Raw genomic sequence first — 14,453 nt, forward strand, 5'->3', positions numbered from 1 at the left:
CAAGTAGGACTACATCAAACTAAAAAGCAAAATAAATTATTAACAAAGTGAAAGCACACTTTGTGGAATGGGAAAAGTATGTTTGCAAATCATATATCTGATTAGGGTTAATATCAAAAACATAGAAAGAATTCATACAATTCAATAACGAAACAAATAACCCACTTTAAAAATGAGCAGAGATCCTGAAAAGACATTTCTACAAAGAAGATACATGAAAGGATAACAGTGCATGAGGGGTGCCTGGGTGGCTTAGTTGGTTAAGTGTTTGATTTTTTTTTTAATGTTTTTTTATTTTTGAGAGATAGAGAGACAGAGCATGAGCAGGGGAAGGGCAGAGAGAGAGGAGACAGAGTCCAAATCAGGCTCCAGGCTCTGAACTTTCAGCACAGACCCCCAACGTGGGGCTCGAGCCCATGAACCATGAGATCATCACCTGAGCTGAAGTCAGATGCTTAACCAACTGAGCCCCCCAGACACCCCAGTAAGTGTCTGACTCTTGATTTCAGCTCAGGTCATGATCTTGCAGATCATTAGTTCAAGCCCTGAGTCCAGCTCTGCTGTGACAGCCTGTAACCTGTTTGAGATACTCTCCCTCTCTCTACCCCTCTTCCACACACTCTCTCTCTCAAAATAAATAAATAAACTTAAAAAAAAAACCCTCAAAAACCAGTACAGGAGAAGGTGCTCAACATCATTAGTCATTAGGAGAATGCAAATTAAAACCACAGTGGGATTATCACCTCATGCCTGTTAGAATGACCATCATAAAAAAGAGAAGAGACAACAAATATTGGCATAAATATGGAGAAAAGGGAACCCTTGTGCACTATTGGTGGGAATGCAGATTGGTGCAGCTACTATGGAAAACAGTATGAAGGATCCTTAAAAAATTTAAAATAGAACTACCATATGATCTAGCAATTCCACTTCTGGGATATATCCAAAGATAACAAAAACCCTAACCGAAAAAGATGTCTGCACCCTCAGGATGTTCCTAGCAGCATTATTTACAATAGCCAAGACATGGAAACAACTTAAGTGTCCATCAATGGATGAATATATAAATATATGGAATATTATGCAGCTACCAAAAAAATAAGGAAATCGAGAGGCGCCTGAGTGGCTCAGTTGATTAAGCCTCCGACTTTGGCTCAGGTCATGATCTCACAGTTCATGGGTTCGAGCCCTGCATCAGGCTCTGTGCTGACAGTTCAGAGCCTGGAGCCTGCTTCAGATTCTGTGTCTCCCTCTCTCTCTGCCCCTCCCCTGCTTGTGCTCTCTCTCTGTCTCTCAAAAATAAACAAATGTTAAAAAAAAAAAGGAAATCGTAGTTTTGTGACAAGATGAGTGGACCTTGGAGGCATTATGCTAAGTGAAATAAGTCTGACAAGGAAAGAGAAATATTGCATGATCCCACTTACATGTTGAATCTAAACAAAAAAACCCCAAAAACAACTCTAAGAGAAAGAGATCAGACTTGTGTCTATCAGACGTAGGGGGTGGGGGGAGAGGGAATTGGAGGAAGATGTTTAAAAGGTACAAAATCCTACTTATAAGATAAATAAGTACTCGCTGGAACTAGAGTGTATAATGCTAAGAGAAATTAGAGAAAGACAAATATATGGCTTCACTCATATGAGGACTTTAAGATACAAAACAGATGAACATAAGGGAAGGGAAGCAAAAATAATATAAAACAAGGGAGGGGGACAAAACATAAGAGACTCTTAAATACAGAGAACAAATGGAGGATTGCTGGAGGGGTTTTCGGTGGGGGGATTAGCTCAGTGGGCGAGGGGCATTGAGGGCACTTGTTGCGATGAGCACTGGGTATTATATGTAGGGGATGAATCACTGGATTCTACTCCTGAAATCATTATTGCACTATATGCTAACCAACTTGCATGTAAATTAAAAAATAAAATAAATAGGTGCTAGGAATGCAATGTACATCATGATGACTATAGCTAACAATACTGTATGATATAGCAAGTCGTTAAGGGGGTAAATCTTAAGAGTTTCATCACAAGGGGAATATTTTCTTCTTTTCTTTTTATTGTACCTACATGAGAAGATTGATGTTCCCTGAACCTATTGTGGTAACCATTTCACAATATATGTTTATCAAATCATCATGCTGTATGTCTTAAACTTATACAATTGATGTATGTCAACCGTTTCTCAATAACACTGGTAAAAATATCAGTTAATAAAGTCGCATGACAGGGAAAGTGTTTACAAAGGTCATCCGTGTTGCAGCATGTATCACTAGTACTTCATTCATTTTTATTGCCAAATATTATTCCATTGCTAGGATGCACCATGTTTTATTTACCCATTCGTAGGTTGATGGACATTTGGGTTGTTTCCACTTTTTGGGTATTGTAATCCCGCTATGAACATTTGTGTACAAGTTTTTGTGCAGACATATATTTTCATTTCTTGGGTATGTGTCTAGGAGTGGAATCACTGGATCATACGGTAACTTTATTTTTAAACTTTTTTTTTGGGTGGCTCTCGGTTTCAGCTCAGGTTGTGATACCAGGGTCCTGGGATTGAGCATTACATGGAGCTCTGCACTGAGCATGGAGCCTGCTTAGGATTCTCTCTCTCTCTCTCTCTCTCTCTCTCTCTCTCTCTCAAAAGAAGAAATAATAAAAGATTTATAAACTTTTCAGACACTGTCAGATTGTTTTCCAAAGCAGCTGCTTCATTTTACATTGCCGCTAGCAATGTCTGAGGATTCTGCATCTCCACAACCTTGCCAACGTTTGCTATTTTTTGATTAAAAAAAAATTATTATAGCTACCCTGATGGGTATGAAGTAGCACCTTATTGTGGTTTTGATTTGTAGATCCCTGATAAGTACTGACATAGAATAGTTTTTCATGTGCTTATTGGCCATTTGTATATCTTCTTTGGAGAAATGTCTATTCAGATCTTTTGCATTTAAAAAAACGGGTTTATCTTTTTATTATTTTATTATTGAGTGCTTCATCACTTTTTTAACTAAGCAAATAAACAGCATAAGCTTCATCAAACCATTCTTGATCAGTACATCCACATTACAGTGCTAAGTACGGTATAATATGTGAAATATAGACATCACTGGGTCGATATCATGGTGATTACTGCCCATGTGTTCCAGAGCTCTGATCCCATCCATGATGCAGATGAGACATTTGTATCTAATCACATTAGTATTCTGCAAGTTAGTAAAGCCTTAAAACACTAAGTAATTAGATTTTGTCAAGTTTTTAGTATATGTGCTGCCGAAGCGAGCACGGTCAAGTTTTAATTAAATGTAATAATACAATGATTTGATATGTGATTTAATAAATGATTTAGTCATCCCAGCACTTGAAGGTAATAAAACTTTCAGTGTAAGTAAAAATAGAACCAAATTGTGGCTCAGTCAGTTATGCATCTGACTCTTGATTTCGGCTCAGGTCATAATCTCACAGTTTATGGGATCGAGCCCCATGGTTGGGTTCCATGCTGATAGCAGGGAATCTGCTGGAGATCCTCTCACTCCCTCTCTCTCAGTTCTTCCCCCCCACCCCCAAATAAATAAAAAAACTTAAAAAGGGGACCAAATTGCTATCATAAAATCCATAGATGCTTTCAAGCTGTAGCTAATTTGAAGTTTGACCTCTATGTGTAATAATTGAAAATAAGTTGCACTTGCTTATTTGTAAAGTTTATTTCTCTTAATTCACTTACTAAATATCTTTTAAAAACAAAAGAAGTTGGAAAAAAGAATTACCTAAGTTTTTACTAGATAAATTAGAGGTGAGACCCACCTTCCCTTCCTACAAAGTTTGGTCTCTTTTATAATAGCAGTGACTAAAATAAATGGTGCCAAATTTTTGGAGAGGGTCTTGTTTAATTCAGAATATAATTAAAATCTCATGTAGCTTTATTGGTTTTAGTATCCAGCAGAGAAAAAATATTGAAACTCCAAGAGATTTTGAATTAAATAGCTATAACAGTTTTGTTTTATTAGTTCTGACTGTGTGAAAAAAAAATTATAAGGACAACTTCGGAAAAATCTAGTTCTTTTAGAGCCCCAAATGACTTTTAAAACAATAAAACAAACTATAAAACCTACACAAGTGATATTAAAAATTATGTAGTTCAATAAATGTGACATTCACAAATGTGGTTGTAATTTTTTTTTTTTAACCATAGCAAAATGAACATGGATCTGACGACTGGATTTAGAAGAGGTAGTGTTATATAGCTTAACAGAATTAAGTGCTTCAATTTGCTGGTGAGCATTATGTAGCGGAGTTGGAATGTTATATCAATGCCTTTTAAGATCTCCATCTACCTCACAGGGTCTGTGGCTAAATCAAAGAAAGGGATGATGCTTCCTCTTCCTATAGCAGTGATTATTTTCCTAGCATGTTAGTATTTATTTTTGGAAGGTTTGTAGATTTACATCGTTTTGGCTGGCTGCTATGTCACGCACAGAATAAACTATAAACTCATACAATTTTTGAAGATGGAGAATGACGGCTGGCTAGTGATTTACTGTAAAGGCATTGCATAAATTAGAGTAATCATCTCAATTGCTTGCTGGGTAGAAGGGGCAGGAAAAGAAAAACAAAGACAAGGGAGAAATATGTTGTGAGTAGACAATAATCAGTTACCTGGTTAGTTCTTTGGGGTCCCAATCTTTGAAGACCCAAACATAACTTTTGAAGGCACCCTTGAGCTTCAGCTAATAATTGTCCTTTCTTTGTCCCCAAATCCTGTCTCTGTCCTTGGTACACAGAAGAGCACACTTGCCTGAATTCTCCATCAAGCCATGCGGTGAGAATAATAACTGGGGGAATGGGCACAACATCCGAACGGACCACAGAGGGACCGATGATTCTCAAACAGCCCTCCATGGATAGTTTCCAGGGGCAACTTGTATGCAGACTTAACAAACAATTTAAATAATTTTTACCTTCAAAAAATGAGACTGCTTTCATTTTTTAACATCTGAAATCATACTTTAAAAAGTTTTATATTGGAAACTTTCAAATCTACAGAGAAGCTGAAAGTAGTTCAATGGACATTAGTATAAGCTTCAACTAAATTCACCAATGAAGAACTTTCTACTTTGCTTTATCACCCCGTTTATCTATACGTGTGTGTATGTGCATGTATGTTTTGGGTGTATTGAACTACTTGAAAGTTGCAGATGTCATGACCCTTCACACCTAAATACTTTAGCCTGCCCCTCCCAAGAATAAGGGTATTTTACCCACAATACCAATATCACACATAACACAATAAACATTAATTTACTAATGTCATCTAGTGTACAATTCATTTTCGCTTTTTCCCTATTGCTCCCAAAATGTCTTTTATAGCCTTTTTCCCCCTTTAATCTAGAATCCAATCAATTGGTGTGATACCCTGAGATGTAAAAATCCTCATTCTCCATGATGTTTCACTCCATGGCTCTGGTCCAAAGATATTTCTTTCTTTTAGTTTTATTTATTTACTTTGAGAGATGATACTTCTTTTTTTTTTAAGTTCTGTTTATTTGAGAGAGAGCAAGCATGCACATGAGTGGGGGAGAGACAGAGAGGGAGAGAGAGAGTCCCAAGCAGGCGCCACACTGTCAGCACCAAGCTTAGAGCTCAAGGTGGGCTTGATCCTCAGCAACTGTGAGGTTGTGACCTGAGCTGAAATCCACAGTGGATCTAACCCACTGGGCCACCCAGGCATCCCTAAAGATGATTCTTTCTTGAATGAATGATTACATGTTTGATTTTATCAAGCTTTTTGTTTTACATTTGTTAGCTGGCATCCTTTCAGCTTTACCATTCACCATCCCTCTCTCTCTGAGTATCACTACAGAGAGTGATACTTTGAACTGTTATATTCAATGTGTTATAATCCAAAATGTGTTTTTGATGCTTAAACCACCCCAAATTTGGCCAATGGGAGACTCATCAAGGCGGTCTGTCTCCTTTCTGTGGTTTCTAGCACAAGGTGCCTTGGGCTTACCTTGTACTTTTCCTGCCCCAGACCTAGAATCAGCCATTTCTTCAAGGATCTACTTATTCTGTGAATAGGTCACACATCCACATGGTTCAGTTCTCCCAATATTCCAAGTATATAGCATGTTCTTCCTTCAAATCCACCTCTCTCTTCCTAGACAGCCGATGTTACTAGTTTTTTGTGTATTCTCCCAGAGATAGTTCACATACTAGAGCAAAGGCACAGATAAATATCCTTGCCCTCTCCTAATGTTTTAACTCAAATGATGGCATGTTACGCTCACTGGGTCTGTCTGTGCTTGTAGCTTTTGCCTGTCATCAGATTCTCAAAGTTGCCTATGACTCCACCCCCAAAAGATTAGGAGCCTTTAGGCTAAGTTCCAAATGTTTCAGAAAAGCTCAGGGAAAATGACCAAAGTTTCATTGACCACACTCACATGCTACTCCTTCAACTTGGAATATTCGTCCCTCCCTAGGTTCTTTCACAACTACTCACTTTGCAAACATCACTTCCTTGGAGAACACTCTCCTTCCCTTAACACACCCCCTCCCCCAACTAGGTGATGTCCCTCGGTTGTAAGGTTTCAGATCACTATGTACTTCTCCTTCCTAGCACACACATAAGCCATTGCATTAAAGTTTGTTTCTCGCCTCCGTCAGGACAGAAACTACATCTGTCTTGTTCACTGCTGACACACACTAATTGCTCAACAGAAATGTGCGCAGTGAAACTCGAACTCGGCTCAACCAGACGCCAATCCACTCTTCCTTCGTCTGCCACCTCGCTGTAGTCGGAAAATAGTTCCAAGATGTAAATAAAAAATCTCAACAGAAAAAGCTGGGCAATCTGCATCTCCACGATTAACGGAGGACCTTAGCAGAAACTGCTCACCGCGAGGTGTGACGACCGCAGGAGGGCGTCAATCAAGAAAATGCCCCCTTGCCCCGCAGGCGAGTGGAGCTGCACAGAGCCGAGGCCACAAGGGGTAGAGCCACGGATTCAATAGAAAACACGTGCAAAACTGGAAAGCAGTGCTGCGCGCAGCTGCGACCCCAGGACCCGGGGATAGGGGACACAGAGCAACCCCACTGGATCGGAGAAGACTGCACAAATTCTACCTGGCGCCGTAAGACCCAGGCCTTCCCTTGATTCCTCCCCGAAGCGGCTTCTGCGAGCGTCCTCACGGAAGTGGCTGAGTGCGGGGGCCCACAAATGAAAGGGGCTGGAGCCGCCACGAGCCCGGAGCCCCTGAAGTCTAGTCGTCCTTACCCCAAATAGGACGCAGCTAAGGGCTGGATTTCTGTCCTTGGGGCTGCCCCAGGAATTCAGGGCACTCTCCCAATACGTGCTCCGGAGACGCCCCGGGCAACAGCCAGTGCCACCGTTACTCCAGCGAGCGCGCCGACGGGGACAGTACTCTCAGGCCTGCGAAGGCGCGGCTCTGCCAGCGGCCTCTACGCCTGCCAGGCTCGAGTCCAGCTGCTCCGTGCCTGGGACAGGCCCCTGTCACCCTGGGCCCGGTCCTGGACCAGTGCTCCCCGAGTTTCGGCAGAATTGCCTCCCGGCAGGGGCTGGGACCACTTGGGTCCGTGTGTTCCAGGCGCTATTTTCCTCGTGTCTTCCCACGACGGACATGGCCCTGGGCTTCCTTCGAGGGCTTCCCGGACCAGGGTGCCTGGAACCCCGAGCGACGGCGGCGGCCAGCCGGGCACCGGGGCGCAGGGTCCTAAAAGGCTGCAAGCGAGCGCGTCCCGGGGGGCGGGGAGCTCGGCCGGCGGGGGCGGGCCAAGGGTGGGGGCGGGAGGCGGCTCCCGGGGCTCCGCGCCATTGGCCGCAGGGCCGGGCGGCAGGAAGGGGCCAGAGAGCGCGGCCCCACCCCGTGGGCGGCAGAGCCTATCGCCGGGAGCGCGGAGCGCGGATAAATGTAGCGCCGCGGCGCGGGCCGCCAGCTCTCCGAGGGGCCGGAGCGCAGCGGAGCCATGCAGTACCCACACCCCGGGCCGGCGGCGGCGGGTGCCGTGGGGGTGCCGCTGTACGCGCCCACGCCGCTGCTGCAGCCGGCGCACCCGACGCCGTTCTACATCGAGGACATCCTGGGCCGCGGGCCCGCCGCGCCCACCCCCGCCCCCACGCTGCCGTCCCCCAACTCCTCCTTCACCAGCCTCGTGTCCTCCTACCGGACCCCGGTGTACGAGCCCACGCCGATCCACCCCGCCTTCTCGCACCACTCCGCTGCCGCGCTGGCCGCCGCCTACGGATCCAGCGGCTTCGGGGGCCCTCTGTACCCCTTCCCGCGGACGGTGAACGACTACACGCACGCCCTGTTCCGCCACGACCCCCTGGGTAAGGCGGCCCGGGTCATGGCGGGGCCGAGCCGCGGCGGCGGCGAGGAAGGCGCCACCCGGCAGGTGGCAGCGTCCAGGAGGCGGCGGGGGCGGAGTGGGAGGCAATAGAAAGTTGTGGCAAAGGCGATCGAAAAGCGGCTCTCGGGCGCGCGCGGGGACAGGAGGCGCGGGCCCCAGTGGCGCGCGGCCGGGCTGACCGCACCATGACTCAGATTGGTTTTCCTGCACCTTGCAGGCGTCGGGGCGCGCGGGCCCGGGCGAGACCTCTGGCGCTGCCACGGGGGCTTGTGGCCGAAGGCAGTCTTGGGGCGCGTGTGTCGCTCGGGGTGGGGTCCCCTTAGCTGGAGGGACCGGGAAGGGAGTGCCAAGGCGCCCCGGGCGGGCCCTATGGGGCAGGGATAGCTGCCGGGCCCGGGTGGTTACGAGGCTGGACCTGGTTCAACAAGCTTGTGCAGTGAAAGAGCCTGACCCTTTCCGTTCATACAGGAAATCTTGAGTTCTCGATAGGAGTAAATCTGGTTTCAGAAGCTGTTAAGTGTTTTCCTGGCTGCATGAAGCAGACCCTTCCCCCGGAGTAGTGCACGCTGCTGATTATTTTATCGACATCCTCAATACAGACAAATTCAGGAAACACTCGACTTCTGATAGCCGGGATCCGTTTTTCTGATATTGTTCATTTCCTCTGTGTGGGATGTGACTTTATGGCAGCTAAAATAACCAGTTGCTTCCTTTTTTTTTCCCCGAGGCTGTTTTGCACTAGTCTGAAGCCTGACGTAAGCAAAATCTGGAAAAAAAAAAAAAAAAACAAAAACCAAACCAACAATGCCAGCTTTCAGTGTTTGGGGGCAGGCCTGCAGACCCACGGACGGACGGACGGACGGACTGACTGACAGGTCTTTGGAGTAGGAAAGGCAGTGAGGACACCTAGGGCATATGGTATTTTCGGGGCTTGTCCCCGTCAGTGCGCGGCCTAAGAAATAAGCCCACGATGAGCCGCACTCCGGGTGGCCTTTGGCGTCTTTGGCATCTGAAGCCCAGGGGGAAATAAAGAAAGAGGGGTCCTTGCCTTGGGCCACCAGGGTTTTAAATTTACTCAGCTATTGGCAGCTTCTGTAGGGACCCTAGAGACAGACTAGCATTTTCATTAATTAACATTTTAATGACCTCATGTTTATGAAGCGGCATCTAGCACAGCTCTCCACCCTCCTTTCTCATCGTTAGACAGACTTGGAGGGGATTATATTTTAGTTCTTTACTTAAAAAAATATTTTACTGTATTTTTGATTCCAGCCTCGAGGGTTTGGTGCGGGCGGTGACCCCGGCGTGACTGTCTTCACCTGCTGGGGCCAGAGCGGGACCCTCAGCCGGGCACGGCCTGGGGTGAACGTTTTCACAGAGCGCGCCCTGGGTTTCCTTGGGTTACTGCTGGGACCGCGCAGGAGGAAGCAAAGGGTTTTTCGAGATAGACCAACAGGAAACACATTGACGGAAATGTTGCCATAGCCCACGGGGTAGCTTTAACTGGCCGCCCCCGCCGCCGGGTGTGAAATCAGAGGAGGCCGCTGCGCCCTGGAGCTAGGATTGGAAGCTCCAGGAACGGCCTAGAGTCGGCGCCTGGCCCGAGGGCTTCCCAAGCAGGCTCCTGCCCGCGGCCCCGGGCCGGAACGCCTTGGGTAGTGTAACAGCCCGGTTCCTTCCCAACACAGACAGACTCTGGGTATTTGGAAAGTGCGGCTCACCAAGTGAGAGGGCCTAGAAGTGAGAAGAGTTGTGTATAAATTCGAGAGCGACTCGTTCAAGAGGGTTTATTTTTAAGCCCAATTTATAGTGGGTGTTCTTTTGGGGGTCAAAAGATTTGTGCTTGAATCCAGCTATGGGTGTGATGGCCGTTTGTGTCTGTGAGTGTACAAGGGTCGTCTGCATGCATATACAGCGTATGTGTGTGTGACTTTGCGTGTTTCTGTCTCTGGGTATGTATGTGTCTTGGTGGGCACGTATTGGGTCCTTGGGTGGGTGGGCATATGTGAACATGTCTGGTTGAGTGTCTTCCTGCGTCCCCTACTCCCCTTTGTCACTCCCAGGGCCTGGCCACTCCAGGGCTGTCACCCACTAACCCTAGGCTCTCTGGCTCTCTCGCTTCCCCTAGGCAAACCTCTGCTCTGGAGCCCTTTCTTGCAGAGGCCTCTGCATAAAAGGAAAGGTGGCCAGGTGAGGTTCTCCAACGACCAGACCATCGAGTTGGAGAAGAAGTTTGAGACCCAGAAATACCTCTCTCCGCCGGAGAGGAAGCGTCTGGCCAAGATGCTGCAGCTCAGCGAGAGACAGGTGAGCGCGCCTGTGGGCTCGGGGCCGATTCCTGGTCCGGGGGTCGCGGGCGGAAGACAGACTTCGAGCCACCTTGCGCTCTGGCGGGTCTCATCGCGCTATCTAACGCCAGGAGCGCTGATCTGCTCGACAGCCGCGGATCAGCTTCTCCATTACCCCCCCAGGCGCCTTGGGTTCGTGGCAAGTTTTCTTTCTGTCTTTCCTGTAGGTCAAAACCTGGTTCCAGAATCGTCGCGCTAAATGGAGAAGACTAAAACAGGTATCGACATGGTTGTGTTTCTATGGAAATAAATATTTTTATCATGTTATCTCAATGCGAAGCCTGTTATGGGTTGTATGCAAAAGTCATTTGAGAGACTATTTAACCTCTTCACCTTGATTAAAAAGGCAAATAGTCTTGCTGAAATTCAGGATGAGTTGCTCAGGTGGCAGTAATGCTAAAAGCACCTAATGCAGTTCCTATATCAATTATGCTGGGTTTTCACACACTGGCTAGTAAAACTCCGGGCTAATTGTTTTATAAACCCCATATGTTGTTTATCTAATTAACGCAGGAAAGATAAAGTAATTGACAGTAAATGACTTAAGCAGTTATCTTTGGGAGAAAATTGTTTCTTTTATTTACACAGCCATAATAAAACCAGGCAGAGCTCAAGGGTAAATATAAGGAAATAAACACCTTTCAGTCTTGTTTGCACTGTTTTTAGAAGAATTAAATATCAAAGAGTTTAAAATTATTTCCCACCTAATGCCAGCTCTTAAAATGAATATAAGACATGTAAGAGAATATACAAGCTGAAACTTACTAACAGTCTTTTTTTTCCAATGACCTTGTTACGCAATATGCGATAAAAAGTAAAGGCTAATTCAGTTTTTGAAAAACCTCTATTGACTTAAAGCTAAAGATTTGTTTTTGATGTTCTAATCTGCAGGTCTTCTCCATAGTTATCTGACAATTGCTGTATTGTTCATTTGTCAGTGTATGTACAGTTTAGAATAAATAAAATATTTTTGAAACAAGTAATACGAGTGGGGAAATTGAAAGCAGTGTGCATTTTTAAATTTAGCAGTCATAACTTTTTCATTAAAAATCAGATGGTGTCACAACACTTTGAAACAGAAAATATCCCATAATTTCATTATTCTAACATGATTTAAAAATTTGCAGATTCCCTCTCAATCTCTGACCCTGTGCATCTATTTGTTACTTAGTTGCAAGCCTGGTGAATATATTATTCTATAGTCTTGCTTAAAAAAAACCATAGCAATATATCATAATATTTCTTTGTAGTGTTTATGTCTATTTTAGACAAACAGTATTAAGAATTCACTCACTTATTTGGTTCTTGGTCAAAGATTTGACTGCAGTTTACCAGGAATTTTTAAAACAGCGGTTCCTATGTAATATGTGGGAATATATATTCCAGAAATTTTCTCCAGGTTTTAAGTAAATTGCAGTGAATTGTCTCCCTTTGCAGTTGGCAACATTCTTTCAGTTTTGCATTTTTACCTTTGCCATGATTTTGTAAGTTGCTCCGTATCATTTATAAGTTTATAAATTTAGTCCAGAAAATGGAGGAAAAAGGATTCAATCTAATGATTTTGAAACTTTCTCCTGAATTCACTACATAGCATTCATAGTTTTTAAATGACTGAGAGACCCTGTTAATTGGCAAGGTTTAAAAATACTTGAAGAATGAAGATAGTGTGTATCTGTAGTAATCTGATTTCCCTTCTCCCTTAAACTCTTAGAACCTTGAGACCATGAGTCTGGGCTGGAGCTAAGTGTTCATTTGACACAACCCATTTAGTTGTATTTGTGACTGCTTGTTCTTTTCTCACAAGAGCATGATCTTTCTCTGATGTGACAGGCACTTTTATTCTAAAGTGAGACAGAAGCACAAATATGTGTTTTCTGAATAAAAAGATTATAGCTGAAAGCAAGAGATAAACTAAAAATTTTAAAGACGATAAAGAATGAAAACACATTCTGATCTGCGTCTCTTATGCCTCCATATTTCACGAGCCTACCAATTTCACTTTCATTCCTTTCATCCAGGAAAACCCTCAAAGCAATAAAAAAGAAGAACTGGAAAGTTTGGACAATCCTTGTGACCAAAGGCAAGACTTGACCAGTGAGCAGAATAAAGGTGTTCTAGATAGCTCTCAGTGTTCGCCCTCCCCTGCCTCCCAGGAAGACCTTGAGTCAGAGATTTCAGAGGATTCTGATCAGGAAGTGGACATTGAGGGCGATAAAGGCTATTTTAATGCTGGATGATGACCGTAGACATTGGCATGTTCGGAAAACTGGATTTGGGAATTACATTTGCTACAGAGAATCTCCATAGGCGATACTGGAAAACTCTGAGAAAGGGAATCAATTTTCTGGTATTCTGGAAACCTAAAATATTTGGTGCACTGGCTAAACAGCAAACTTACACTGAAACCTTAATTTTGACGTAAATGGTTTATATACTGATTTTAGGTTGAATGATGAAGGGACTCTTCACTGCTTAGATTCACCCCCTTTTTAAAAAGGAAATTGTTTTTTCTATTTATAAAAAGTAATTTTTGAATTTTTTGTTAAATTTTTAAGTTATAACTTTAAAGATTTTAATAAGATCTTCTTGAATGACGTTTCTACAATCTGTATCTACATCCTACTTAATGGAAAAGCAGAAGGGCATCCCAGATCCAGAGGTATGCCTTGGAAAAGGGGCCCACATTTCAGGCAGCTTTGGAATATTTTTAAAGGAAATGTTCTTTACTTTTATATTACATTCTTATACTGCTGCCTTAAATCCAAAGTGATCTCAGAGCTTCTGTCTCTGAGATGTGTGTGTTCTTTTTGTCAAAGAGAAATAGTTGATAAGAATCTTAAATGCTTGTTTTGCACTGTCACTAAGTACCTATATGACCAAGGTGTTAAAGGAATAGTACAGTACAAATCAAGCAGACAAACTGACTCGTCGGTGACTAAAATTAATCACAGACGAACTAGAAGTAGCAAGTTGATTAACTGTAAGTAGACTGTAGATATTGTGTTTTATATCAAACAGTGTTTATAATGTGTGTATATATAATTTTTTCGCTGTAAAAAAAAAAGGCCAAAACGGTGGTGGTGGTGTTGTTGTTGTTGTTTTTTTTAAATGAGTAACTTGTGTATAAAATAAACCCATCGGTGGGACGACTGATCTAGTCGGACCTCTCTTACTTCCAGGGAAACAAACGCAAGCGCCTCGCGGGGCTGGGCGCGGGGCTGCGCGAGGCAGCGGGTGGGTGGGCTCCTGGAAACAGATTTGGGCCTTTCCCCAAGGAAGGGGGAGGGCGGGGGGAGGGGCTCGGTGTGCGTGCGTCGCCGCAGGGGGAGGCTCCCGCCCGCGGACCCCCGAGCGCTGCAGGTGGGAAACCCCGGCGTGCCGGGTGGCGGGAAGAGCGAGGGCCGAGGTCGGCCGCGCGGCTGAGCGCTGGGCCGCCCAACCCCATTGATTCGCCTCGGCTCCCAGCCTGGCCCGGGCCACCGTCCTTGACCCGCGTGAGTCAACACTGCGTCATCCCGAGGCGGCCGAGCCAGGGTAAGGGGGGTCCGCGGAGGGGGAGGGAGGGCCTGGCGGGCAAGAGCAGGGAGGTAGTTTGCGCCGAGACTTCGGGTCTCAAGCTTCAGCGAGCTTCAGAAGCGCCTGCAGACTTCTTGATACTCATTGCCGGCCCGTCGTTGACAGAGTTTCTAATTTGGCAGGTCTGGGTGGGAGCGGGATTTGCACTTCAACAAGGGCT

General features: G+C 45.0%; 2 protein-coding genes across 3 annotated transcripts in view; one reads left to right on the forward strand and one right to left on the reverse strand.

Moving 5' to 3' along the window:
• The window catches only part of IDE (insulin degrading enzyme), a 194,136-nt gene extending 186,414 nt beyond the window's left edge, over positions 1–7,722 (reverse strand). Inside the window, exon 1 of one of the 2 annotated variants that reach the window (XM_042961097.1) lies at positions 7,276–7,722. The gene's annotated coding sequence lies outside the window, so the exon portion shown is untranslated. Of the gene's footprint in view, positions 1–7,124 lie in introns of both variants that reach the window. The other variant, XM_042961096.1, reaches the window with a different exon arrangement.
• A 164-nt stretch (positions 7,723–7,886) lies between these two features.
• Positions 7,887–13,887, forward strand: HHEX (hematopoietically expressed homeobox). The gene is made up of 4 exons (XM_042960761.1): positions 7,887–8,349; positions 10,498–10,676; positions 10,885–10,935; positions 12,736–13,887. Exons 1-4 carry the CDS (start codon positions 7,986–7,988, stop codon positions 12,952–12,954), a joined length of 813 nt encoding a protein of 270 aa, XP_042816695.1. The 5' UTR covers positions 7,887–7,985; the 3' UTR covers positions 12,955–13,887.
• Positions 13,888–14,453: the final 566 nt, after the last annotated feature.

The sequence above is a fragment of the Panthera tigris genome, chromosome D2 (assembly GCF_018350195.1).
Source record: "Panthera tigris isolate Pti1 chromosome D2, P.tigris_Pti1_mat1.1, whole genome shotgun sequence".
Classification (NCBI taxonomy): Eukaryota; Metazoa; Chordata; class Mammalia; order Carnivora; family Felidae; genus Panthera; species Panthera tigris.

Coding starts and splice junctions, on each gene's coding strand:
- HHEX (XM_042960761.1), top strand. CDS start 7,986: ATGCAGTACCCACACCCCGGGCCGGCGGCGGCGGGTGCCGTGGGGGTG. Junction 8,350..10,497: donor GTTCCGCCACGACCCCCTGG/GTAAGGCGGCCC, acceptor CGCTTCCCCTAG/GCAAACCTCTGCTCTGGAGC. Junction 10,677..10,884: donor TGCAGCTCAGCGAGAGACAG/GTGAGCGCGCCT, acceptor TCTTTCCTGTAG/GTCAAAACCTGGTTCCAGAA.